We start from the raw sequence: 27,268 nt of genomic DNA on the forward strand, positions 1-27,268 counted from the left end.
AGCTGAGGAGATTGTGGAGGCATTGGTGGTGATATTTCAGGACTCACCGCAGTAAGGGGGGGGTCCTAGCTGACCTGAAATGGCTAATGCAACACCCTTGTTTAAGAAGGGAGGGAGATGGAAACTATAGGCTTGTTAGCCTGATCTCAGTCACTGGTAAGATTTTAGAGTCCATTATTAAGTATGAGATGACAGAGTACCTGTCAGTGCATTCCTTCTTCAAGGGTAGGTCATGCCTGACAAATTTTTGTCAGAATTTTTTCAGGGGGTGACAAGCAAATTAGACAAAGGAGATCGAGTGGACATGATTTGTTTGGATTTCCAGAAGGCCTTTGACAAGGTGTTGCACAGGAGGCTGCGATTCAAGACAACAGCCCACGTTGTTAGGGGCAAGGTACTGTCTGGATAGAGGACTGAAGTCAGAGAATGGGGATAAAGGGGTCTGTTTAAGGAATGGCAGCTGGTAACTAATTGAGTTCAGCAGGCGTCTAGAACATAGAACGGTACAGCACAGGCCCTTCAGCACTCAATGTTGTGCTGACCTTTTATTATCTTATTCTAAGATCAAACTAACCGACACACACTTCACTGTACTGTCTTCCATGTGCCTATCCAAGATTAGCTTAAATGTCCCTAATGTATCTGACTCTACAATCACTGTCAGTGGTGCTTTCCATGCACCCACCACTCTCTGTGTAAACAACATACCTCTGACAACTCTCCTAAACCTTCCACCAATCACCTTAAAAGTATGCCCCCTCGTGGCAGCCACTTGACCATCCACTCTATCTCTGCCTCTCAATATCTTGTACACCTCTGTTTAGGCACCTCTCATCCTTTTTGCTCCAATGAGAAAAGCCCCAGCTCCCTCATAAGACATGCCCTCCAGTGCAGGCAGCATTCTGGTAAATCTCCTCTGCACCTAATCTAAAGCTTCCACATCCTTCCTATAATGAGGTGACAAGAACTGAACACAATATTCCAAGTGTGGTCCAACCAGGGCTCCATAAAGCTGCAGCATAACTTTGTGGCTCTGAAACTCAATATTCCTGCAAATAAAAGCCAACACACCATACACCTTCTTGACAACCCTATCAACTTGGGTGGCAACTTTGAGGGATGTGGGGATATGGACCCCAAGATTCCTCTGTTCCTCCACACTGTGAAGAATCCTGCCTTTAACCTTGTATTCTGCATTCAAATTCAACCTTCCAAAGTGAGTCATATCATACTTTTTCAGGATAAATTCAATCTGTCAGTTATCAGCCCAGTTCTGTATCCTGTCTATGCCCTGTTGCAGCCGACAACAGCCCTCCACACTACCTGCCACTCCATCAACCCTCATGTCATTGGCAAACTTATTAAAATCACAAACAGCAGAGGTCCCAGAATCGATTCCTGCAGAAAACCACTGGTCACCAAGCTCTAGGCTGAATTCTTTCCATCTACCATAACCCTCTGTCTTCGATGGCCAGCCAATTCTTTATCCAGACAGCTAGATTTCCCTGTATCACATGCCTCCTTACTCTCTGAATGAGCCTACCATGGGGAACCTTATCAAACACCTTGCTAAAATCCATGTACACCACATCCACTGCTCTACCTTCATCAAAGTGTTCTGTCACAAGCTCAAAGAATTCAATAAGATTCGTGTGGCATGATCTGCCCCTCACAAAGCCATGCTGACTATCTCTAATCAAAGCTGAAAATGTGTTGCTGGAAAAGTGCAGCAGGTCAAGCAGCATCCAAGGAGCAGGAGAATCGACGTTTCCGGCATGAGCCCTTCTTCAGGAATGAGGAGGGTGTGCCAAGCAGGCTAAGATAAAAGGTAGGGAGGAGGGACTTGGGGGAGGGGCGTTGGGAATGCAATAGGTGGAAGGAGGTTAAGGTGAGGGTGATAGGCTGGAGAGGGGGTGGGGGCGGAGAGGTCAGGAAGAAGATTGCAGGTTAGGAAGATGGTGCTGAGTTCAAGGGTTGGGACTGAGACAAGGTGGGGGGAGGGGAAATGAGGAATCTGGAGAAATCTGAGTTCATCCCTTGTGGTTGGAGGGTTCCTAGGCGGAAGATGAGGCGCTCTTCCTCCAGCCGTCATGTTGCTATGTTCTGGCGATGGAGGAGTCCAAGGACCTGCATGTCCTTGGTGGAGTGGGAGGGGGAGTTGAAGTGTTGAGCCCCGGGGTGGTTGGGTTGGTTGGTCTGTATACCCCAGAGGTGTTCTCTGAAACATTCCGCAAGTAGGCGGTCTGTCTCCCCAATATAGAGGAGGCCACATCGGGTGCAGCAGTTGCAGTAAATGATGTGTGTGGAGGTGCAGGTGAATTTGTGGCTGATATGGAAGGATCCCTTGGGGCCTTGGAGGGAAGTAAGGGAGGAGGTGTGAGCGCAAGTTTTGCATTTCTTGCGGTTGCAGGGGAAGGTGCCGGGAGTGGAGGTTGGGTTGGTGGGGGGTGTGGACCTGACGAGGGAGTTACGGAGGGAGTGGTCTTTTTGGAACGCTGATAGGGGAGGGGAGGGAAATATATCCTTGGTGGTGGGGTCTGTTTGGAGGTGGCTGAAATGACGATGGATGATACGATGTATATGGAGGTTGGTAGGGTGGTAGGTGAGGACCAGTGGGGTTCTGCCCTGGTGGCGATTGGAGGGGCAAGGGCTCAAGGGCGGAGGAGCAGGAAGTGGAGGAGATGCGGTGGAGAGCATCGTCGACCACTTCTGGGGGGAAATTGCAGTCTTTGAAGAAGGAGGCCGTCTGGGTTGTTTGGTATTTGAACTGGTCCTCCTGGGAGCAGATGCGGCGGAGACGAAGGAATTGGGAAAATGGGATGGCGTTTTTACAGGGGGGCAGGGTGGGAGGAGATGTAGTCTAGGTAGCTGTGGGAGTCGGTCAGTTTATAGTAAATGTCCGTGTTGACTCGGTCGCCCGAGATAGAAATGGGGAGGTCTCGGAAGTGGAGGGAGGAGTCTGAGATGGTTCAGGTAAATTTGAGGTCAGGGTGGAAGGTGTTAGTAAAGCGGATGAACTGTTCAACCTCCTCGTGGGGGCACGAGGCAGCGCCGATACAGTCATCGATGTAGCGGAGGAAAAGGTGGGGGGTGGTGCCAGTGTAGCTGTGGAAGATGGACTGTTCCACATATCCTACGAAGAGGCAGGCATAGCTGGGGCCCATGCGGGTGCCCATGGCTACTCCTTTGGGTTTGGAGGAAATGGGAGGATTGGAAAGAGAAGTTGTTCAGAGTGAGGACCAGTTCAGTCAGTCGAAGGAGGGTGTCAGTGGAAGGGTACTGGTTGGTACGGTGGGAAAGGAAGAAGCAGAGGGCTTCGAGTCCTTCGTGATGGGGGATGGATGTGTACAGGGACTGGTTGTCCATGGTGATGATAAGGCGTTGGGGACCGGGGAAGCGAAAATCGTGGAGGAGGTGGAGGGCGTGGGTGGTGTCCCGAACGTAGGTGGGGAGTTCTTGGACTAAGGGGGACAGGACCGTGTCGAGGTATGCAGAGATGAGTTCGGTGATGCAGGAGCAGGCTGAGACAATGGGTCGGCCGGGGCAGTCAGGTTTGTGGATAGAAATGGGCGGTGCGGGGTTGTGCAACTATAAGGTTGGAGGCAGTGGATGGGACCTCCCCTGAGGAGATGAGGTTATGGATGGTCTGGGAGATGGTGGGAGGTGGGGTCATGGTCAAGGGGGCAGTAGGAGGAGGTGTCCGCGAGCTGGCGTTTAGCCTCAGCGGTGTAAAGATTGGTGCGCCAAACTACCACCGCGCCTCCCTTGTCTGCCGATTTGATAGTGAGGTTGGGGTTGGAACGGAGGGAGTGGAGGGCTGCACGTTGCGAGGGTGAGAGGTTGGAGTGGGTAAGAGGGGTGGACAGATTGAGGCAGTTAATGTCGCGGCAGCAGTTGGCTATGAAGAGATCGAGGGCGGGTAAGAGGCCAGCATAGGGTGTCCATGTGGATGGGGTGTTTTGGAGGCGGGAGAAGGGGTCGTCAGAGGGTGGGCAAAAATCCTGGTTGAAGAAGTAGGCGCGGAGGCGAAGGCGGCGGAAGAATTGTTCGACGTCTCGCTGCGTGTTGAACTCGTTAATCCGAGAGCGTAGGGGAATGAAGGTGAGGACTCTGCCGAGGACTGATCTTTCATCCTCAGAGAGGGGGAGGTCTGGAGGGATGGTGAAAATAAGGCAGGGCTGGGAGCTCGGACCTAGTGTAGGGCTGGAGCTGGGAGTGGGGGTGGGGTTAGGCGTGGGGGTGGGAATCGGGGCAGGGACGGAGATCGGTGCAGGGGTGGGGTTCGGCGTGGTGACAGAGATTGGCGTGGGGGTGGGGTTAGGTGTGGTGACGAAGATCGGCGTGGGGGCGGGGTTAGGCGTGGTGACGGAGATCGGCGTGGGAGTGGAGACGCATGCGGCGTGGTCGTTGTGCAGGTAAGTGATGTCACTGGGGGCGGAATTGGCTGTGGCAACGGCAGAAACGGTGTTATTCCCGATAGCCGTGGACCCCGCGGAGGCCGCGAATCTGTTGGTGATGGTCTTCCTGGTGATCGTGGAGGCGGTTGTCTGGGCGGCGATCGCAGAGGCTGCATGGTCGGTGGGGGCAGAAGTGACGTCATGGTTCGCAGCGGTGGTTGCTGCCGCGGATACTGCAGCGGCCGCGTGGTTAATGGCGCCCGAGTGTCTCTAATCAAACTATGGTTTTCCAAGTAATCATAAATCCTGTCTCTCAGCATGCCCTCCAATACTTTGCCCACCACAGACGTGAGTCAGACTGGTCTGTAATTCTCAGGATTAACCCTATTCCTTTTCTTGAACAAGGGAATAACATTTGCCACACTCCAATCATCTGGCACTACTCAGTGGACAGTGAGGATGCAAAGATCATCGTCAAAGGCGCAGCAATCTCTTCCCTCGCTTTCTGTGGTAACCTAGGGTATATTCTGTTTGGCATGGGAATTTATCTATCTACATGATTTTCAAAATTTTCAGCACATCCTCCTTCTTAACATAGGGGTTCAACCATATCAATCAGTTTCATGCTGTCCTCACAAATGACAAGTCCCTCTCAGTAGTGAATACTGAAGCAAATACCTCCTCCGACTCCAGGCACAAGTTCCCTCTACTTTCGCTGAGTGGCCCTATCCTCACTCCACACGTAAATGTAGAACGCCTTAGGGTTTCCCTTAATCCTATGCGCTAAAGCTTTTTCACGTCCCCTTCTAGCTCTCTTAAGTCCATTCTTCAGTTCCTTCCAGGCTACCTTGCAACCCTCTAGAGCCCTGTCTGATCCTTGCCTCCTCAACTTTAAGTAAGCTTCCTTCTTCTTCTTGATTAGATGTCCCATATTCCTTGTCATTCAAGGTTCTTTCAACCTATCATCTCTTCCTTGCCTCAGTGTGACAAATCTGTCCAGCACTATCAGCAAGTGCTCCCTAAACAGCCTCCATATTTCTGTCGTGCATTTCCCTGAGAACATCTGTTCCCAATTTAGATGCCCCAGTTCCTGCCTAATAGCATTGTGTTGAAACCACAACTATTCACATTTTACATTAATGAAATGGATGAAGGAACTAAGGGCACAATTGCTAAATTTGCAGGTGAGACAAAGATAGGTCGAGGGACAGGTAGTATTGAAGAAGCAGGGATGCATCAGAGGATTTGGACAGGAAAAAAGTGACAGACGGAATACAATGTGGGCAAGTGTAAGGTTATACACTTTGGTAGGAAAAAGAGAGATGTAGACTATTTTCTAAATGGGGAAAGGCTTTGGCAATCTTGTGCCTGTGAAGGAACGATGATATAGCTCCAAGTGAAAATGACATTGGCTTGCAAACGTTGTTGGAGGTGGTAGTGTACCCATGTATCTGCTGCCTTTGTCTTTCTAGGTGGTACAGGTTATAGGCTTGACAAAAGTCTTGGTAAATTTCTCCATAGCCCATGAATAAATAAATGATGTTTGACAGTTGAGGAGCAAAATTCCATATGAATGTTAGAACAATGACATCAAATCTAAGTGTGAAAACAAATAAGAGAACAATTAAAACCATAAACTGAATAATTATAAAACACTGCAAATTAACAGTTATGATCACACTGAAAACCGCTTTAAACACAGTAAGAGCAAAACTGAGAAAGAAAGACAGAAAAAAATGGAACCTTGATCTGAAAATAAGACTGGAAACAAGTTCTGAGATTCACATGTCCTGTTGCTCCCTGATGTATTCTCACCTCTTGCAGGAGGGAGGATTCCAATTGCAGGAGTTTACCTCCTGGAATTGGGAGGGATCCAATTAGGGTCACTTAAACTTTTAAATGGGTTAGTTGCTACTGACGCGAGCTTCCTGATCTTGTTTCTCAACTGAAACCTGACAAGTGGCTGGAAGTAGACCCTTTAGATGCATGCCCATCATCATTAATTGGACTGCAACACAAAAATGGCCTCTTAATTGGCCTCCTCCAGGAAGATCAGGGAAATGGCTGGAACGACATTCTTATATTTGAGACTAAACATTGTCTGGATGCCCAAGAATCTCCTAAGATTCTGCCCAGAGAGTAGGAGACATAGACACATAGAGATAGAAAGACAAGGCAGACATGTGAAAATGGCAGCAATAGAACCTTACACAATAAATATATATATATATATATATATACATATTGTAGATTTTTAACTTCTCAAGTCTTACCACATCCTATAAATAATTATTGAGTTTCAGGCTTTGCATTTTCCATTAATGAATAAAGAAGATTAAATATATGTATGTATTTATAAAAGTTAAATCTATTCTACAACATATAAATAACATTTTACTAATCTACGAATATTTTCCCAAACATGGAATTACAGAATCATAAAATGGTTATGGTAGAGGAGGAGGCAATTCAATTTGTTTAGTCTATGCTGGCCAACAAAAAAAGTTGTTCACTTAATGCCATTGCTCTTCCTTTTTACCATAACCCATAAATTACACATATTTGTTTAGCTGAACAATATATCTTTACAAGTCACATTTGTGAGGGCATCTTGAACAGTTTGGCACAGATCTAACACTGTCAACTTACTCTGGCAGTAACTAATATCATCAGAATAAATGCATCAAATTCTCACTAGGCTCATGCAATACACATACAAAACCAGTCTGTGACAACCCAATCAGAATGATTCTTATATCTCAAATGAACAAACAGCAGCCTTTACTTTATACGTGATGCAATGTTAAGCGTTAAGTCTGCAAAAGCTAGTTTTATATTTTGAGTCATGACTGTAATGGATTTTACATAATGTAGTTTCACAATGACCATCGTTAGCATGGTTAATAGTAATTAAGCACAGTTTCATAACAATTTAACTGTACACCTAATGTATCCTACAAACTGCATTGTGTTGGGCTGTGACTGCACAGCACAAATATTTTTATTCCCATGGTATACAAATTTTGCAGGTTAAGCCGTAGTTGAATATTAACTGAAGGTGCATATATTTGATTTACTTTATGTGCTCATGTTCCTAGTATACAAAGTGATTATTTTGCCTTAGAAATTATCTGCACATGACATTTAATGGTTAATTTTGTTCTAGGAACCACAGCATAGTTTGAATTTGTAATTATGCCATCTGATATTGGGGTTTGCTGTGTTCATGATATTCGGATTTGGACAGCTAGACATTTGCTGAATAATCTGAAGTATATCAATGCCATGATGACAGTGTTTTTTTCAATGCCAGCCCCCATGTCATTGTCGATTCTGTTACTGGCAATGGACTGTTTAGGTTTTTAGCAACTTCATATCTCATAATTAAGAGGAAACCAGTTTCAATGAAAATAATCTGATTGTCTATTTTTGTGCTCAGGCAGGTGATGTCACATAGAATGGGTTCATTGGTTTAACTGAAGAACCAGGAGTGCTTATTAGTGGAAGAAGTGGCATAATGTTTTAGGAAAAGCTTCAATTAATCTCAGATTTATAAGGTTAAATAGAATGTTCAGTATATAGATGATATAGCAGAGCAATCAGAAATCGAATTCTTATTGGTTGAGAGAGTTGGTCTGAGTTTACAGCCATCTTACTGGTCAAATGTTTTCATCTGAAAGAAATAATTTCAAAGTAATTTTAATAAAGATTTTACTTTAAAAAGCTGGATTTCATGCCTCACTTTAGGTGTCTCACCATCTGCCTCCTGTAACTGCTACACTATCTCACAGGAGTTCAGGTTCCATTGATTCCAACTATTGTTTCTCCTTCTGCTCTATACAACTTCAAGTTTTTTTTAATGAGACTTTATGCAGAAGCTTACAAAATATATTTTCACAGCAATTTGCTCCCCCTATAACTATAATATAACTTAGGTATACTTACTGAAAAATGTGGAAACCATGATTAGAATGGGTGACAATAAAACCTTCTGTAAAAGAAATGCAGCTGTAAGAGGTTTGCATCCTTCCTTCCCCTTTCACAGTGAATGAGTAAGGATTTATATCCAAACTAACTGATTCTGGGGTTTCCAGAGCCCGTGGAAACAGAGGCTACAATGTTCTAGTGGTAATGGTGTGATGCACAGAGGGTGACTTAGGTTGATATTCTTTCCAATAATTGTAGTCTGAGCTGAAGGGTCATTGGTTCAAACGCTGTTCTATTTTAGAACATCTCACAATAAATAATCATAACAAAATGACAGGGGTATTTTGGTTCATCCGTTGATAGAAACTCTCAGTCTCACCAACACATCAGTGAAACTGGCTTTCACTCCTACACCCAGCAATTCACCTCTTGAACAAATAACTGTCTGAAAAACCGTCTTATGATCTCAGGTCCATGTTGCACCTTCAGCTCTTCCTTGTCCTGCAGCTGTTGTTTCAATTCATTTCACATGTTCCACATGTCTATAAGGTATCCTGTTTAAACTGATGAATCTGAGTTTTCCCTTTCAACTTGGACATTGTATGTTTTCATACTGATTACAGTACAGGGTGTCTAACTGAAACGTCACTTGATTTTTGTGCTAGTTCCATTCATTGTTCCACCATGGATAATTTCCTGGGCAAATTAATGGTGCTCCTTTATTGGATGCCGCATTGAGAAGACACTTTGCTTGATGCTGATTCTAACACAGATCATCTCACTGATTTGGTTCAATATTGGTCACTTGATGTAATACTAGGTTCAAACTGATCTTTTCATTATGTCTTATTGCAGATAGTCGGTTGAGTTCTACCTTTTTTGTTTAATATGTTGTAGCTAACAATTTCATTGGCTTAACGAAGTTCACAGTACAGTAATAACTGAGCTGTGTACAGTCTCTGATACAACAACTGTTAGCTTTCCTTTCTTATCAAATATTTAATAAAATTATACTTTGCTGTCTGAATGATGGTTTCAGTTGAGAGTGCTTCAGTTTGTTTTTGTAAACTTCAACAAACACTTTCTGCTTTGATATGGAGAATTTTCGAAAAGCCAGGCCTTTTCTTCAGAGCCTAATGGATTTAAACAGAAAAAAAAAAAAATTTTTCAAATCAGTGAACTGTAAAGCATGTGAAAAGAATCTTGTAGTGTCTGTCATAACAAACTTTGACAATAAGGACATCAGAACATAAGCAACAGTAGCTTGTTGGGCCTGTTCTGCAATTAGAAACAAATCATGGCTGAATGAGAGCAATCACCCCTTCCAAAGTTTCCATGTCCTTCCTGTAATGCAGCGACCAGAACTGCATGCAATATTCCAAATGTGGCCGCACCAGAGTTTGTCCAGCTGCAACATAACCTCATGTCTCCGAAAGGCAATCCCTCTACCAATAAAAGCTAACACACCATGCGCCTTCTTAACAACCCTAGCCTCTCCTTGTAGCTCAAACCTTCCAACCCTGGCAAAAATTATTCACAAAAGTCTCCCTTTTTCCTAACTGCTTACTATCTGTCTCCAACTCCATAACAATATGCCATTTCAATAAGACACTTATCAAAATTACATCAAAACCACACAGTCTCTGTCATCTTTTGTGTCTTCACTCTTCCGGCTGCTGATCTCCCTGGGTTGTCTTCCTTTTTACTACAAGTATGTTTCACATGAAAAGGTACCTTTGATAGAGAATGTTTTCTAATTTCTTTGAGAGCAAGATGTTAGATTGGCAATTAGCTCTCCAGGAGTTTCCCTCTCTCCAGCTCTCTGACCAATTTTCAAAATGTCTGCATTCTTATATCCCCCAACATCAGACAATCTCATTGGTTCAATGTTGGCAAAACAGTAAATTCAAACTCAATTGGGTTTTAGTATCCTGGGGCATAATTTAAAGTGATTGGTTAAATTTGAATTGTTGCCAAAGCAGCAACCAAAACTCAGGTATCTATTTCATAGCCAAATACTACATGTTTTCAATTTACCAGTGGGAAATGGACTGCCATCGAGTCATATACACAGGAGCTTGTAAGCTCTAGTCCAGAACGGCATTGTCTGTCTCTTAAAGGGCATACCTTCAACTTCATAACAGTACCCAGTGTGTACAATGACCTCCTGCTGATCATTGTGTGTGTGTGTGAGGGGTGGGGTGGGGGGAGAGAGAGAGAGTGCGAGAGAGAGAGAATGAGAGCAAGAAAGCAAGAGAGAGCGTGAATGTGTGAGGGAGAGAGACAGTGAGTGTGTGTGTGAGAGTGTGGTGTGTGTTTGAGAGAGTGTGTGTGTAAGTGTGAGTGGGTCTATGCGTATGTTGACATAGTAGGGAAGATGTGTTGGGTAGACTACAGGTTATTAAGGTGGAAAAATCCCAGGACTGGATGGGATCTATCCCAGGTTGCTGAGGGAGGAAATAGCTGGGGCCCTGACAGATATCTTTGTAGCATCTTTGTAGGTGCCGGAGGACTGGAGAGTTCCTCATATTGTCCCCATGTACAATAAGGGCAGTAGGGATATTCTGGGTAACTACAGACCAGTGAGCCTGACGTCAGTGGTGGGAAAGTTGCTGGAGAAGGTACTGAGGGATGAAATCTATTTATATTTGGAAAAGAGTGGGCTTATTGGTGATAGGCAATCTGGTTTTGAACGGGGGAGATTGTGCCTTACCAACTTAATAGAGTTCTTTGAGGAAGTAACAAAGTTGATAGATGAAGGAAGGGCTGTAGATGTCATATACTTGGACTTAAGTAAGGCGTTTGATAAGGTTCCCCACGGTAATCTAATGGAGAAAGTGAAATCACATGGTGTGCTAGGTGGATAAAGAATTTGTTGAGCAACAGGAGACAGAGAGTAGTAGTTGAAGGGAGTTTCTTGATATGGAGAAAGGTAACCAGTGGTGTTCCACAGGGGTATTGGGGCTACTGTTGTTTGTAATATACATAAATGATCTAGAAGTATGCTGAACATACTGTTGGTATGTTCAGCAAGTCCGCAGATGACACGAAAACTAGTGGAGTAGCAGAAGGCATAGTGGACTGTCAAAGAATACAGGAGAATATAGATAGACTGGAGAGTTGGGTGGACAAGTGGCAGATGGAGTTCAATCCAAACAAATGTGAGGTGATGTATTTTGGGAAGTCTAATTCTAGTCTAATACAGTAAATGGAAGAGCCTTGGGAAAAGTTGATGAGCAGAGAGATCTGGGAGTTCAGGTCCATTGTACCCTGAAGGTGGCTGCAGAGGTGGATAGAGTGGTCAAGAAGGCATGTGGTATGCTTGCCTTCATTGGACGGGGTATTGAGTATAAGAGCTGGCAAGTCATGTTAAAATTGTACAAGACATTGGTTTGGCCACATTTAGAATACTGTGTACAGTTCTGGTTGCCACATTACCAAAAGGATGTGGACGCTTTGGAGACGACGCAGAGAAGGTTTACGAGGATGTTGCCTGGTATGGAAGGTGCTAGCTATGAAGAGAGGGTGAGTAGAGTCATAGAGATGTACAGCATGGAAACAGACCCTTCGGTCCAACCTGTCCATGCTGACCAGATATCCCAACCCAATCTAGTCCCACCTGCCAGCACCCGGCCCATATCCCTCCAAACCTTTCCTATTCATATACCCATCTAAATGCCTCTTAAATGTTGCAATTGTACCAGCCTCCACCACATCCTCTGGCAGCTCATTCCATACACATACCACCCTCTGCGTGAAAATGTTGCCCCTTAGGTCTCTTTTATATTTTTCCCCCTCACCCTAAACCTCAGTCTCCGACCCGCTCCAGGGAAAACAGCCCCAGCCTGTTCAGCCTCTCCCCGTAGCTCAGATCGTCCAACCCTGGCAACATCCTTGTAAATCTTTTCTGAACCCTTTCAAGTTTCACAACATCTATCGGATAGGAAGGAGACCAGAATTGCACGCAATATTCCAACAGTGGCCTAACCAATGTCCTGTACAGCCACAACAGGACCTCAATACTCTGACCAATAAAGGAAAACATACCAAATGCCTTCTTCACTATCCTATCTACCTGCGACTCCACCTTCAAGGAGCTATGAATCTGCACTCCAAGGTCTCTTTGTTCAGCAACACTCCCATTAAGTGTATAAGTCCTGCAAAGATTTGCTTTCCCAAAATGCAGCACCTCGCATTTATCTGAATTAAACTCCATCTGCCACTTCTCAGCCCATTGGCCCACCTGGTCCAGATCCAGTTGTAATCTGAGGTAACCCTCTTTGCTGTCCACTACACCTCCAATTTTGGTGTCATCTGCAAACTTAATAACTGTACCTCTTACGTTCGCATCCAAATCATTTATGTAAATGTCAAAAGGTAGAGGGCCCAGCACCGATCCTTGTGGCACTCCACTGGTCACAGGCCTCCAGTCTGAAAAACAACACTCCACCACCACCCTGTGTCTTCTACCTTTGAGTTAGGATTGTTTTCATTAGAGAAAAGGAGATTGAGGGGGGAAACTGACTGAGGTCGACAAAACCATGAAGGGTATAGACAGAGCAGATAGAGATAAGCTTTTTCCCAGGGTGAAGACTTCAGTAATGAGAGGTCACGCTTTCAAGATGAGAGGTGAAAAGTTTAAGTGGGATACACGCAGCAAGTATTTTACACAGAGGTTAGTATATGCCTGGAACGCGTTGCCAGTAGAGGTGTTAGAGGTAGGCCCGGTAGATTCATTTATGGTGTGTCTGGACAGATGCATGAGAAAGTGGGGAGCAAAGGGATACAGATGCTTAGGAATTGACCGACAGGTTTAGATTGGTTCAGGCTTGGAGGACCGAAGGGCCTGTTCCTGGGCTGTAAATTTTCTTTGTTCTTTGTTCTATGCATCTGAGAGAGTGTGCATGTGCCCGTGTATGCATGTGCGTGTGTGTTTGTGTGCACATGTGGGTGTCTATGAGAGGGGGGTCTGTGTGTGTGTTTATGTGATAGTGTGTGTATATGTGTGCATGCATGAGAGTGTACAGTGTGGTGGGGATACCTGTAGTATGACATGAACCCAAGATCCCAAACTATCAGCCTCTGCTTGGCTACTCTGCATTGTTGTGTATCCCGAAGTCCACCTTGAAGGTTGTTTACCTGAAGATCTGAGGCTGAACGTTCTTGATCGTTTTTCCCCACTGGGAAGGAATATTCCAGTCCATTCATCCCGTGTCATAGCATCTGCATGGTTTCACTAATATACATGGGTCTTTGATGATGTTGATAACTTTTCCGTGGCAATGAGACAAGTAAATGGAATCCATGGATGGAAGGCTGGCTTCTGTGATGGTCTGGGCTGTGCACACAATTGTCTGTGGTTTCTTACAATCCTGGGCAGAGCACTTGTCAAACCAGGCCATTGTGCATCCTGACAGTGTGCTTTCAATGGTGGACCTGAAAAGGTTGGTGAGGGTCCTTTTGACCATGCCAAATTTCTTGAGACGACTGAGGAAGAAGACGTTGTTGTTCCTTCTTCACTAACGTATCTACATGGCAAGTCCAGGACAAGTTGTTGTTACACCTTGGAATACAACGCTGTCCAGCCTCTCAACCTCAGCTCCATTGATATAACTGGGGCCGTGCTCTCCTCCCTTCTTTCTGAAGTCAATGATCAGTTAGAGTCAAAGAATCATAGGGATGCATAGCACGGAAACAGACTCTTGGGTCCAACATGTCCATGCCAACCAGATATCCTATTAATCTGGTCCCCATTTGCAAATCCTTGGCTGATATCCCTCTCAACTCTTCCTACTCATATACCCATCTAGCTTCCTTTTCAATGCTGTAATTATACCAGCCTCCAACACTTTCTCTGGCAGCTCATTTTATACATGATCCTTTGCTTGAAAAAGTTGCCCCTTACATCCCTTTCAAATCTTTCGTCTCTCACCCTAAACCTATGTCCTCTAATTCTGGATTCCACCACCCTATCCATGCCCCTCATGACTTGATAAACTTTTATAAGGTCACCCTTCAGCTTCTGACACTCCAGGAAAAACAGTCCAAGCCTAATCAGCCTCTCCAACTTCACCCTTCAGCTCAAACCCTCCAACTTGAGGGACAGGATTTACATGTATTTGGAAAGGCAAGGGCTGATTATAGATAGTCAGCACGGCTTTGCGTGGGAAATCATGTCTCACTTGACTGAGGTGTTTGAAGAAATAACAAGGAGGATTGATGAGGGCAGAACAGTAGCTGTGAAACTTGAAAGGGTTGAGAAAAGATTACAAGAGGATTTGAGATATAGGGAGAGGCTGGGGCTGTTTTCCTTGAAGCATTGGAGGCTGAGGGGTGACCTTCTAAAGTTTTATAAAATCATGAGAGGTATGGATAGGATAAATAGACAAGGTCTTTTCCCTGGGTGGGGCAGTCCAGAACTAGAGGGTATAGGTTTAAGGTGAGAGTGGAAAGATATAAAAGGAACCTAAGGGGCAACTTTATCATACAGAGAGTGGTGGCTGTATGGAATGAGCTGCCAGGAGGAAGTGGTAGAAGCTGGTGCAATTACAATATTTAAAAGGAATCTGGATGGGTATGTGAATAGGAAGGGTTTAGAGGGATCTGGACCAAGCGCTGGCAAATGGGACTAGATTAGGTTAGGATATCTGGTCGGCTTGGACCAAAGTGTCTGTTTCTGTGCTGCCCCTCTCTATGACACTATAACCCTGGCGACATAGAATACAGAACATAGAACAGTACCACAGTACAGACTCTTCAGTCCTCGATGGTCTGCCAACCTTTTATCTCATTCCAAGATCAAACCAACTTACATACCCTTCATTGTACTATCTTCCATGTGCCTATTTAAGACTCGTTTAAGTGTCCCGAATGTATCGGGCACTAATACCACCAATGGCAATGCATTCTATGCACCCATCACTCTGTGTAAAGAACCTACCTCTAACATCTCCTCTAAGCCTTCCTCCAATCACCTTAAAATTATTGCCCCTTGTGATAGATGTTCGTAGGTAAATGGGACGCCTTCAGAAAGGAGACAACGAAAATCCAGAGAAAGTATATTCCTGTTAGGATGAAAGGAAAGGCTGGTAGTAATAGGGAATGCTGGATGACTAAAGAAATTGAGGGTTTGGTTAAGAAAAAGGAAGCATATGTAAGGTATACACAGGATAGATTGAGTGGATCCTTAGAAGAGTATAAAGGGAGTAGGAATATACTTAAGAGGGAAATCAGGAGGGCAAAAAGGGGACATGAGATAGCTTTGGCAAATAGAATTAAGGAGAATCCAAAGGGTTTTTACAAATATATTAAGGACAAAAGGGTAACTAGGGAGAGAACAGGGCCCCTCAAAGATCAGCAAGGCGGCCTTCGTGTGGAGCCACAGAAAATGGAGGAGATACTAAATGAGTATTTTGCATCAGTATTTACTGTGGAAAAGGATATGGAAGATATAGACTGTAGGGAAATAGATGGTGACACCTTGCAAAATGTCCAGATTACAGAGGAGAAAGTGCCGGATTTCTTGAAACGCATAAAAGTGGATAAATCCCCAGGACCTGATCAGGTGTACACTTGAACTCTGTGGGATGCTCGAGAAGTGATTGCTGGGCCTCTTGCTGAGATATTTCTATCATTGATAGTCACAGGTGAGGTGCCAGAAGACTGGAGGTTGGCTAACATGGTGCCACTGTTTAAGAAGGGTGGTAGGGACAAGCCAGGGAACTACAGACCGGTGAGCCTGACCTGGGCAAGTTGTTGGAGGGAATCCTGAGGGACAGGATGTACATGTAGTTGGAAAGGCAAGGACTGATTAGGGATAGTCAACATGGTTTTGTGCGTGGGAAATCACGTCTCACAAACTTGATTGAGTTTTTTGAGCAAGTAACAAAGATGATTGATGAGGGCAGAGCAGTAGATGTGATCTGTATGGACTTCTGTAAGGCGTTCGATGAGGTTCCCCATGGGAGACTGATTACCAAGGTGAGATCTCACGGAGTACAGGGAGAACTAGCCATTTGGATACAGAACTGGCTCAAAGGTAGAAGACAGAGGGTGGTGGTGGAGGGTTGTTTTTCAGACTGGAGGCCTGTGAACAGTGGAGTGCCACAAGGATCGGTGCTGGGTCCTCTACTTTTTGTCATTTACATAAATGATTTGGATGTGAGCATAAGAGCTACAGTTAGTAAGTTTGCAGATGACACCAAAATTGGAGGTGTGGTGGACAGCAAAGAGGGCTACCTCAGATTACAACAGGATCTTGACCAGATGGGCCAATGGGCTGAGAAGTGGCAGATGGAGTTTAATTCAGATGAATGCGAGATGCTGCATTTTGGGAAAGCAAATCTTAGCAGGACATATACACTTAATGGTAAGGTCCTAGGGAGTGTTACTGAACAAAGAGACCTTGGAGTGCAAGTTCATTACTCCTTAAACGTGGAGTCGCAGGTAGATAGGATAGTGAAGAAGGCGTTTAGTATGCTTTCCTTGACTGGTCAGAGTATTGAGTACATGAGTTGGGAGGTCATGTTGCGGCTGTACAGGACATTGCTTAGGCCACTGTTGGAATATTGCATGCAATTCTAGTCTCCTTCCTATCGGAAAGATGTTGTGAAACTTGAAAGGGTTCAGGAAAGATTAGATTAGATTAGATTACTTACAGTGTGGAAACAGGCCCTTCGGCCCAACATGTCCACACTGACCCTCCGAAGAGCAACCCACCTGGACCCATTCCCCTACATTTACCCCTTCACCTAACACTATGGGCAATTTAACATGGCCAAATCACCTAACCTGCACATTTTTGGACTGTGGGAGGAAATTGGAGCACCCGGAGGAAACCCACACAGACACAGGGAGAATGTGCAAATTCCACACAGCAGTTGCCTGAGGCTGGAACTGAACCCGAGTCTCTGGCGCTGTGAGGTAGCAGTGCTAAGCACAAGGATGTTGCCAGGGTTGGAGGATATGAGCTATCGGGAGAGGCTGAACAGGCCGGGGCTGTTTTCCCTGGAGAGTCAGAGGCTGAGGGGTGACCTTATAGAGGTTTACAAAATTATGAGGGGCATAGAACATAGAACAATACAGCGCAGAACAGGCTCTTTAGCCCTCGATGTTGCACCAATCTGTGAACTATTCTAAGCTCGTCCCCCTACGCTATCCCATCATCCACGTGCTTATCTAAGGAATGTTTAAATCTCCTTAATGTGGCTGACTTGACAACATTAGCAGGTAATGCATTCCATGCACTTACCACTCTCTGCGTAAAGAACCTACCTCTGACATCTGTCTTAAATCTATCACCCCTCAATCTGTACTTATGCCTCCTCATACACGCTGACGTCACCATCCTAGGAAAAAGACTTTTACTGTCTACCCTATCTAATCCTCTGATCATCTTGTATGGCTCTATCAAATCCCCTCTAAGCCTTCTTCTTGCCAATGAGAACAGGTTCAAGTCTGTCAGCCTTTCCTCATAAGACCTGCCCTCCAGACTTGGCAACATCCTGGTAAATCTCCTCTGCACCTTTTCCAATGCTCCACATCCATCCCGAAATATGGGGACCAGAACTATACACAATATTCCAAGTAATAGAACATAGAACATTAAGCGCAGTACAGGCCCTTCGGCCCTCGATGTTGCGCCAACCTGTCATACTAATCTAAAGCCCATTTAACCTACGCTAGTCCATATGCTTGTACAATGATGACTTAAATGTACTTAAAGTTGGCAAATCTACTACTGTTGCAGGCAAAGCATTCCATACCCTTACTACTCTCTGAGTAAAGAAACTGCCTCTGACATCTGTCCTATATCTATCACCCCTCAATTTAAAGCTATGCCCCCTCGTGCTCGCCGTCCCCATACTTGAAAAAAGGCTCTCCCTGTCCCCTCTATCTAACCCTCTGATTATCTTGTATGTCTCTATTAAGTCACCTCTCAACCTTCTTCTCTCTAATAAAAACAGCCTCAAGTCCCTCAGCCTTTCCTCGTAAGACCTTCCCTCCATACCAGGCAACATCCTAGTAAATCTCCTCTGCACCCTTTCCAAAGCTTCCTCATCCTTCTTATAATGTGGTGACCAGAACTGTATACAATACTCCAAGTGCGGCCGTACCAGAGTTTTGTACAGCTGTAGCATAACCTCATGGTTTCGGAACTCGATCCCTCTATTAATAAAAGCTAAAATACTGTATGCCTTCTTAACAACCCTGTCAACCTGGGTGGCAACTTTCAAGGATCTGTATACCCGGACACAGAGAACTCTCTGCTCATCTACACTACCCAGAGTCTTACCATTAGCCCAGTACTTTGCATTGCGGTTACTCTGACCAAAGTGAATCACCTCACACTTTTCTGCATTAAACTGGCAGAAAGGTGGCAAATGGAGTTCAATGTGGGTAAGTGTGAGGTGATTCACTTTGGTATGAGTAACAAAAAGATGGGGTACTGGGCTAATGGTCGGATACTTGGTAGTGTAGATGAGCAGAGGGATCTTGGTGTCCATGTACACAGATCTCTGAAAGTTGCCACCCAGGTAAATAGTGCGGTGAAGAAGGCATATGGTGTACTGGGCTTTATTGGTAGATGAATTGAGTTCCGGAGTCCTGAGGTCGTGTTGCAGTTGTATAAGACTCTGGTGCGGCTGCAGCTGGAGTACTGTGTGCAGTTTTGGTCGCCATACTATAGGAAGGATGTGGAGGCACTGGAACGGGTGCAGAGGAGGTTTACCAGGATGTTGCCTGGTATGGTAGGAAGATCGTATGAGGAAAGGCTGAGGCACTTGGGGCTATTTTCATTGGAGAAAAGAAGGTTTAGGGGTGACTTGATAGAGGTGTACAAGATGATTAGGGGTTTAGATTGGGTTGACCATGAGAACCTTTTTCCACGTATGGAGTCAGCTATTACAAGGGGGCATAGCTTTAAATTAAGGGGTGGTAGGTATAGGACAGATATTAGGGGTAGATTCTTTACTCAGCGAGTCGTGAGTTCATGGAATGCCCTACCAGTAGCAGTGGTGGACTCTCCCTCTTTATGGGCATTTAAATGGGCATTGGATAGGCATACGGAGGATAGTGGGCTAGAGTCGGTTAGGTGGGCTTGGATTGGCGCAACATCGAGGGCCAAAGAGCCTGTACTGCGCTGTATTTTTCTATGTTTCTATAAACTCCATTTGCCACCTCTCAGTCCAGCTCTGCAGCTTATCTATGTCTCTCTGTAACCTACAACATCCTTCGTCACTGTGCACAACTCCACCGACCTTAGTGTCGTCCGCAAATTTACTAACCCACCCTTCTACGCCCTCATCCAGGTCGTTTATAAAAATGATGAACAGCAATAGACCCAACACTGACCCTTGTGGTACCCCACGAGTAACCGGACTCCAGGGTGAACATTTCCCATCAACCACCACCCTCGGTCTTCTTTCAGCAAGCCAATTACTGATCCAAACTGCTATATCTCCCACAATCCCATTTCTCCACATTTTGTACAATAGCCTACTGTGGGGAACCTTATCGAATGCCTTGCTGAAATCCATATACACCACATCAACCGGTTTACTCTCATCTACTTGTTTGGTCACCTTCTCAAAGAACTCAATAAGGTTTGTGAGGCACGACCTACCCTTCACAAAACCATGCTGACTATCCCTAATCAAATTATTCTTTTCTAGATGATTATAAATGGATAGGGTAAATAGGCAAAGTCTTTTCCCTGGGGTCAGGGAGTCCAGAACTAGAGGGCATAGGTTTAGGGTGAGAGGAGAAAGATATAAAAGAGACCTATGGGCAACGTTCTCATGCAGAGGGTGGTAAGTGTATGGAATGAGCTGCCAGAGGAAGTGGTGGAGGCTGGAGAAGGTGTTGTTTCGGTCTTGGCACAGGTGGCAGGAGTCTGCATGTTGGTTTGGGCCTCTAACTTGGCTCGGTACTGCTTCTTGGCATCTCAGATGGCTTTGTGGAGGTCATGTCTGGTTTTTCTGTACAGGTCAGGGTTGTCCGACTTGAATGCTGCATGCCTGGTCTTCAGTAGGGAGTGGATTTCCCAGCTCCTTCAAGGTTTCCAGTTGGGGAACACACAGATTGACTGCTTTGGCATACAGTCTACCACGCATTTGCTAATGACCTCCGTACTTGAACCCAGTCCAGGCCATCGATTCCAAGCAGTCTTGGAGACAGTCTTCTGCTGCCTCGGACCATCATTATATTTCTTTCCTTGAAGGATCCTCCCGTTTCAGCTTCTGCTTGTAAGCTAGGAGGAGGAACAGAGTGTTGTCGTCTGATTTTCTGAAGAAAGCTTCAGGGTTTTCCTTGATCCTATCTGCCAACAACTTCTCATGTCCCCTCCTGGCTCTTCTTAGCTCTCTCTTTAGGTCCTTCCTGGCTAACTTGTAACTCTCAAGCATCCTAACTGAGCCTTCACATCTCATCTTTGCACAAGCTCTTTCCTCTTCTTGATAAGAAATTCAACTTCGTTAGTAAACCACAGTTCCCTTGCTCGACACTTCCTCCCTATCTGACAGGTACATACTTATCAAGGACACGCAGTAGCTGTTCCTTGAACAAGCTCTATCTTTCAATTGTGCCCATCCCCTGCAGTTTCCTTCTCCACCCTATGCATCCTAAATCTTGCCTAATCGCCTCATAATTGCCTTTCCCCCAGCTAAAACTCTTACCTTTCCATTGCTACAGTAAATGTAACTGAATTGGGGTCACTATCACCAAAATGCTCACCTATGTCCAAATCGAATCCTGGTTCATTACCCCGTACCAAATCCAATGTGGCTCGCCCCTTGTTGGCCTATCTACATACTGTGTCAGGAAACGCTCCTGCGCACACTGGACAAAAACTGACCCATCTAAAGTACTCGAGCTATCGTGTTTCCAGTCGATATTTGCAAAATTAATCTTATTTAGCAGCCTCTCGTGCAGCACCTTAGACTAATAGAGTCATAGTGATGGACAGCAAGTGCGAGGCTAGAAGGAGATACAGTAATTCGAAATGGTAAGTTGAATAGACAGGTCAGTCTGGAATATGACAGGGAGCAAGGAATGATTGTTGGATTAAATTAGGTATATTTCAATGCAAAATGGCTGACAGGTAAGGCCAATGAACTCAGGGCGTGGATTGGTCGATTGGACTGGAATATTATAGCCATTACGTGGCTAAGGGAGGAACAGGACTAGCAGTTTAATATGCCAGGGTACAGGTACTTTAGGTGAGACAGAGGTGGTGGAAGGAGGGGAGGGGAGCTTCATTGTTGATTAAGGCAAGTATCATAGCAGTACCTCGAGATAAAATAACTGAAGGATCATCCAGTGAGGCTTTCTGGATGGAGCCAAGAAATAACAAGGGGATGGTGACGTTATTGGGGTTGTACTATAGGTCCCCAAATAGTCAGCGGGAATTAGATGAACAAATAAGCAGGAAGACTGGGGAGACTTACAGGAGCAATATGGTTGTCATAGTCAGGGATTTTAATTTTCCTAAAATAGACTGGGACTGCCAAAGCATTAAGGGCTTAGATGGAGTGGAATTTGCTAAGTGTGTTCAGGAAAGTATCTTCAAGCATTATAGAGAGGGTCCTACTCAGGAAGGGGCAAAACGTGACCTCCTCTTGGGAAAGAGTGCAGGATTGATGACGGAGGTGACAAAGAACAAGGAAAATTTACTGCCCAGGAACAGATTCTTCAGCCCTCCAAACCTAAGCCAATCCAAATCCACTACCTAGACCTGTCACCCAATTCCTAAGCATCTGTATCCCTCTGCTCCCCACTTACTCATGCATCTGTCCAGACGCATCTTAAATGAATCTCCCGTGCCTGCCTCTACCACCTCTGCTGGCAACACGTTCCAGACACCCACCACCCTCTGTGGGAAGTACTTGCCGCGTGTATCCCCCTTAAACTTTCCACCTCTCACCTTGAAAGCATGACCTCTCGTTATGGAATCCTTCACCCTGGGAAAAAGCTTATCTCTATCTAGCCTGTCTATATCCTTCATGATTTTGTAGGCCTCAATCAGGTCCCCCCTCAATCTCCTTTTTTCTAATGAAAACAATCCTAACCTACTCAACCTCTCTTCATAGCTAGCACCTTCCATACCAGGCAACATCCCATAAACCTTCTCTGCACCCTCTCCAAAGTGTCCACATCCTTTTGGTAATGTGGCGACGAGAATTGTACACAGTATTCTAAATGCAGCCAAACCATGTCTTGTACAATTTTAACATGACTTGCCAGGTCTTATACTCAATACCCCGTCCAATGAAGGCAAGCATGCCATATGCCTTCTTGACCACTCTATCCACCTGTGCAGCAACCTTCAGGGTACAATGGACCTGAACTCCCAGATCTCTCTGCTCATCAACTTTTTCCAAGGCTCTTCCGTTTACTGTATAATTCACTCTAGAATTAGACTTCCCAAAATGCATCACCTCACATTTGTCTGGATTGAACTCCATCTGCCATTTCTCCCCCCAACTCTCTAGTCTATGTATATTCTCCTGTATTCTTTGACAGTTCCCTATGCTTTCTTTTACTCCACCAATCTTCGTGTCATCTGCAAACTTGCTGTTCATTCAAACAGTGCCCTCTTCCAGATCATTTATATATATCACAAACAACAGTGGCCCCAACACTGATCCCTGTGGAACACCACTGGTCACCTTTCTCCATTTCGAGAAACTCCCTTCAACTACTACTCTCTGTCTCCTGTTGCTCAAGCAGTTCTTTATCCACCTCACTAGAACACCCTGCACACCGTGTGTTACATAGAACATAGAAAAGTACAGCACAGAACAGACCCTTTGGCCCAAGATGTTGTGCCAAGGTTTAATCCTAATGTAAAATATAGCGACATAATGTATGTACCCCTCAACTCACTGCTATCCATGTGCATGACCAGCAGTCACTTAAATATCTCTAATGACTCTGCTCCCACCACCACAGCTGGCAACGCATTCCATGTATAAACAACTCTCTGCATAAAGAATCTCCCTCTGACGTCTCCTCTATATCTTTCTCCTAATATCTTCAAACTATGACACCTCGTCAATCCTGCCCTGGGGAAAAATCTCTGGCTATCTATTCCACTCATTATCCTGATTTGGAGATGCCGGTGTTGGACTGGGGTGTACAAAGTTAAAAATCACACAACACCAGGTTATAGTCCAACAGGTTTAATTGGAAGCACACTAGCTTTTGGAGTGATGACTATTACCTGATGAAGGAGCGTCGCTCTGAAAGCTAGTGTGCTTTCAATTAAACCTGTTGGAATATAACCTGGTGTTGTGTGATTTTTAACTCATTATCTTGTATACCTATGGTCAGGTCTCCTCTCTTCCTCCTTCTCTCCAGACAGAAAAGTACGAGCTTATTCAACCTTTCTTCATAAGGCAAGCCCTCCAGTCCAGGCAGCATCCTGGTAAACCTTCTTTGCACCCTCTCCAAAGCCTCTGTATCTTTCCTATAGTAGGGCGACCAGAACTGGACACAATATTCCAAGTGTGGTCTCACCAGGGACTTGTAGAGCTGCAGCAAAACCTCATGGCTCTTAAACTTGATCCCCCTTTAATGAAAGCCAAACCACCATATGCTTTCTTAACAACTCTATCCACTTGGGTGGCAACTTTGAGGGATCTATGTACTTGCACACCCAGATCCCTCTGTTCTTCCACACTGCCAAGAATCCTGTCTTTGATCCCAGATTCAGCATTTGAGTTCAACCTTCCAAAATGCATCATTTCACATTTATCCAGGTTGAACTCCATCTGCCATTTCTCAGCCCAGCTCTGTATCCTGTCTATGTCATGCTGCAGCCTGCAGTAGCCCTCTATACTATCGATGACACTTTCAACCTTTGTGTCATATGAAAATTTACTAACCCACCCCTCAACCTCCTCATCCAAGTCATTTATAAAAACTACAAAGAGCAGAGGCCCAAGAACAGAGCCTTGCGGGACCCCACTCAACACTGACCTCCAGGCAGAATACTTTCCATCTACAACCACTCTCTGCCTTCTGTCAGCCAGCCAATTCTGAATCCAGATAGCCAAATCTCCCTGTATCCCATACTTCCTGACTTTATGAATGAGCCTACCGTGGGGAAATCTATCAAATGCCTTGCTGAAATCCAGATACACCACATCCACTGCTCGACCTTCATCAACCTGTCTTAGAACATAGAACATAGAAAAATACAGCGCAGTACAGGCCCTTCGGCCCTCGATGTTGCGCCGACCGAAGCCTACCTAACCTACACTAGCCCAATAACCTCCATATGCTTATCCAATGCCCGCTTGAATGACCACAAAGAGGGAGAGTCCACCACTGATACTGGCAGGGCATTCCATGAACTCACAACCCGCTGTCGTCACCTCAAAGAACTCAATAAGATTTGTGAGGCATGACTTGCCCCTCACAAAGCCATGCTGACTGCCTTTAATTACACTATGCTTTGCCAAATAGTCATAAATCCTATCCCTCAGAATTCTTTCCAACACTTTGTTGACCACAGAAGTAAGACTGACTGGTCTGTAATTGCCAGGGATTACCCTATTCCCCTTCTTGAAAAGAGGAACAACATTCACCTCCCTCCAATTCTCCAGTATGACTCCTGTGGAGAGTGAGGAGGCAAATATCCTCACCAGTGGCTCAGCAACCTCCTGTCTCATTTCCCAGAGCAGCCGAGGATAAATCTGGTCTGGCCCTGGGGACTTATCAATCTTAATGTTTTCCAAAATTTCTAGCACATCAACTTCATCAATCTTGATCTGGTCAAGACTGTAACCCAGCTCCTCAAAGATTTCATTCACAACAAGGTCCCTTTCCTTGGTGAAAACTGAAGCAAAATACTCATTTAGGGCTTCCCATATCTGCTCAGATTCCATGCACAAGTTCCCTCCGCTATCCCTGATCGGTCCTACATTCTCCCTGATCATTCTCTTATTCCTCACGTATGAGTAAAATGCCTTTGGATTCTCCCTAATCATCTTGCCAAGCCTTTTTCGTGCCCCCTCCTGGCTCTCCTCAGTCCATTTCTGAGCTCTTTTCTAGCAAGCCTGTAATCCTCCAAGGTTTTCTAGATCCTTGCTTCCTCTGCTTTACTTCAGCTGCCTTCTTCCTTTTGATAAGAAGCTCCTCTGTTCTCGTCATCCAAGGTTCCTTAATCTTACCCCTTCTTACCTGTCTCAGAGGAACAAATTCATGCATCACTCGCAACAACTGCTCCTTAAATAGTCTCCACACGTTCCTCCAATTTGTGGTTTGGTTTGGTGTGGCAATGGAGGAGACCAAGGATGGTCATGTTGGAAAGGGAGTGGGAAGGGGAATTAAAATGGGCAGTGACTGGGAGGTCTGGTTGGCCCCTGCGGGCCCAGCTGAGAGGCTTAGCGAACCGTTTGCTAAGTTTACGTTTGGTCTCCCTGATGTGGAGAAGACCACATCAGGAGCACCTGATGCAGTAAACTAGGTTGGAAGAGAGGCAGGTGAACCTCTGTCTCACCTGGAACGACTGTATGGAGTCCTAGATGGAAGTGAGGGGGGTGGTGTACTGGCAGATTTTGCATCTTTTCCGGTTACAGGTGAAGATACAATAGACAATAGGTGCAGGAGTAGGCCATTCTGCCCTTCGAGCCTGCACCACCATTCACTATGATCATGGCTGGTCATCCTCAATCAGTATCCTGTTCCTGCCTTATCTCCATAACCCTTGATTCCACTATCCTTGAGAGCTCTATCCAACTCTTTCTTAAACTAATCCAGAGACTTGGCCTCCACAGCCCTCTGGGGCAGAACATTCCACACACCCACCACTCTCTGGGTGAAGAAGTTTCTCCTCATCTCTGTCCTAAATAGTCTACCCCTTTTTTTAAGCTGTGTCCTCTGGTTTGGGACTCACCCATCAGCGGAAACATGTTTCCTGCCTCCAGAGTGTCCAATCCTTTAATAATCTTATATGTCTCAATCAGATCCCCTCTCAGTCTTCTAAACTCAAGGGTATACAAGTCCAGTCGCTCCAGTCTTTCAGTGTAAGATAGTCCCGCCATATCGGGAATTGACCTCGTGAACCTATGCTGCACTTCCTCAAGAGCCAGAATGTCTTTCCTCAAATTTGGAGACCAGAACTGCACACAACATTCCAGATGTGGTCTCACCAGGACCCTGTACAGCTGCAGAAGAACCTCTTTGCTTCTATACTCAATTCCTCTTGTTATGAAGGCCAGCATGCTATTAGCTTTCTTCACTACCTGCTGTACCTGCATGCTGGCTTTCATTGACTGGTGTACAAGAACACCCAGATCTCTTTGTACTGCCCCTTTACCTAACTTGACTCTATTTAGGTAGTAATCTGCCTTCCTATTCTTGCCACCAAAGTGGATAACCATACATTTATCCATATTAAACTGCATCTGCCATGCATCTGACCACTCACCTAACCTGTCCAGGTTACCCTGTAATCTCCTAACATCCTGGGGGTTGAACCTGGGGTTCAAGGGGGTTGGTGGGGAGAGTAGCACACAAACCATGAACTGGCAAGGGAACAGTCCTTGCAGAAGGCAATGAGGGGTGGGGAGGGAAAGATGTTCTTGGTGGTGGGGTCGAATTGGAATTGGCAAAAGTATTTAAGGATGCGGAGACTGATGGGGTGATAGGTGAGGACAACAGGGTCTCTGTCTTTATTGAATTTGGGAGGTGGGTGGTTTAGAGCAGTGGAACGAGGAATGGAGGTGGTGCGATGTAGGGCTGTCTGGATGAGATTGGGAGGAAAGCATGCTGTTCAACATAGGTAGATCTCTGGAATGCTTGGAGTGGAATGTCTCCTCATCCGAGCAGATGTGGCGGTGGCAGAGGAGAGAACAGAATGGAGTTCTTGCAGGACACTGGGTGGAAAGGCGTGTCGTCCAGGTAGTCTGTGGGTTTGTAGTAAACGTCCATCTGGAGAC

At 45.3% G+C, this 27,268-nt stretch overlaps 1 protein-coding gene across 9 annotated transcripts in view; it reads right to left on the bottom strand.

The window, feature by feature from the left end:
* The window catches only part of fbxo41 (F-box protein 41), a 548,611-nt gene that overhangs the window by 281,640 nt on the left and 239,703 nt on the right, over positions 1 to 27,268 (bottom strand). For 3 of the 9 annotated variants that reach the window (XM_072578282.1, XM_072578265.1, XM_072578272.1), the window contains one exon: positions 579 to 9,457. The exons of 1 other annotated variant lie outside the window; for it this stretch is intronic. In XM_072578282.1, coding sequence (XP_072434383.1) covers positions 9,375 to 9,457 — 83 coding nt within the window. In that variant the 3' untranslated portion in view covers positions 579 to 9,374. Of the gene's footprint in view, positions 1 to 578; positions 9,458 to 13,463; positions 13,853 to 20,003; positions 20,575 to 27,268 lie in introns of those variants that run through there. 5 more of the 9 variants (XM_072578277.1, XM_072578276.1, XM_072578275.1 and 2 more) reach the window with 4 other exon arrangements.

The sequence above is a fragment of the Chiloscyllium punctatum genome, chromosome 1, assembly GCF_047496795.1.
Source record: "Chiloscyllium punctatum isolate Juve2018m chromosome 1, sChiPun1.3, whole genome shotgun sequence".
In the NCBI taxonomy this organism is placed as follows: Eukaryota; Metazoa; Chordata; class Chondrichthyes; order Orectolobiformes; family Hemiscylliidae; genus Chiloscyllium; species Chiloscyllium punctatum.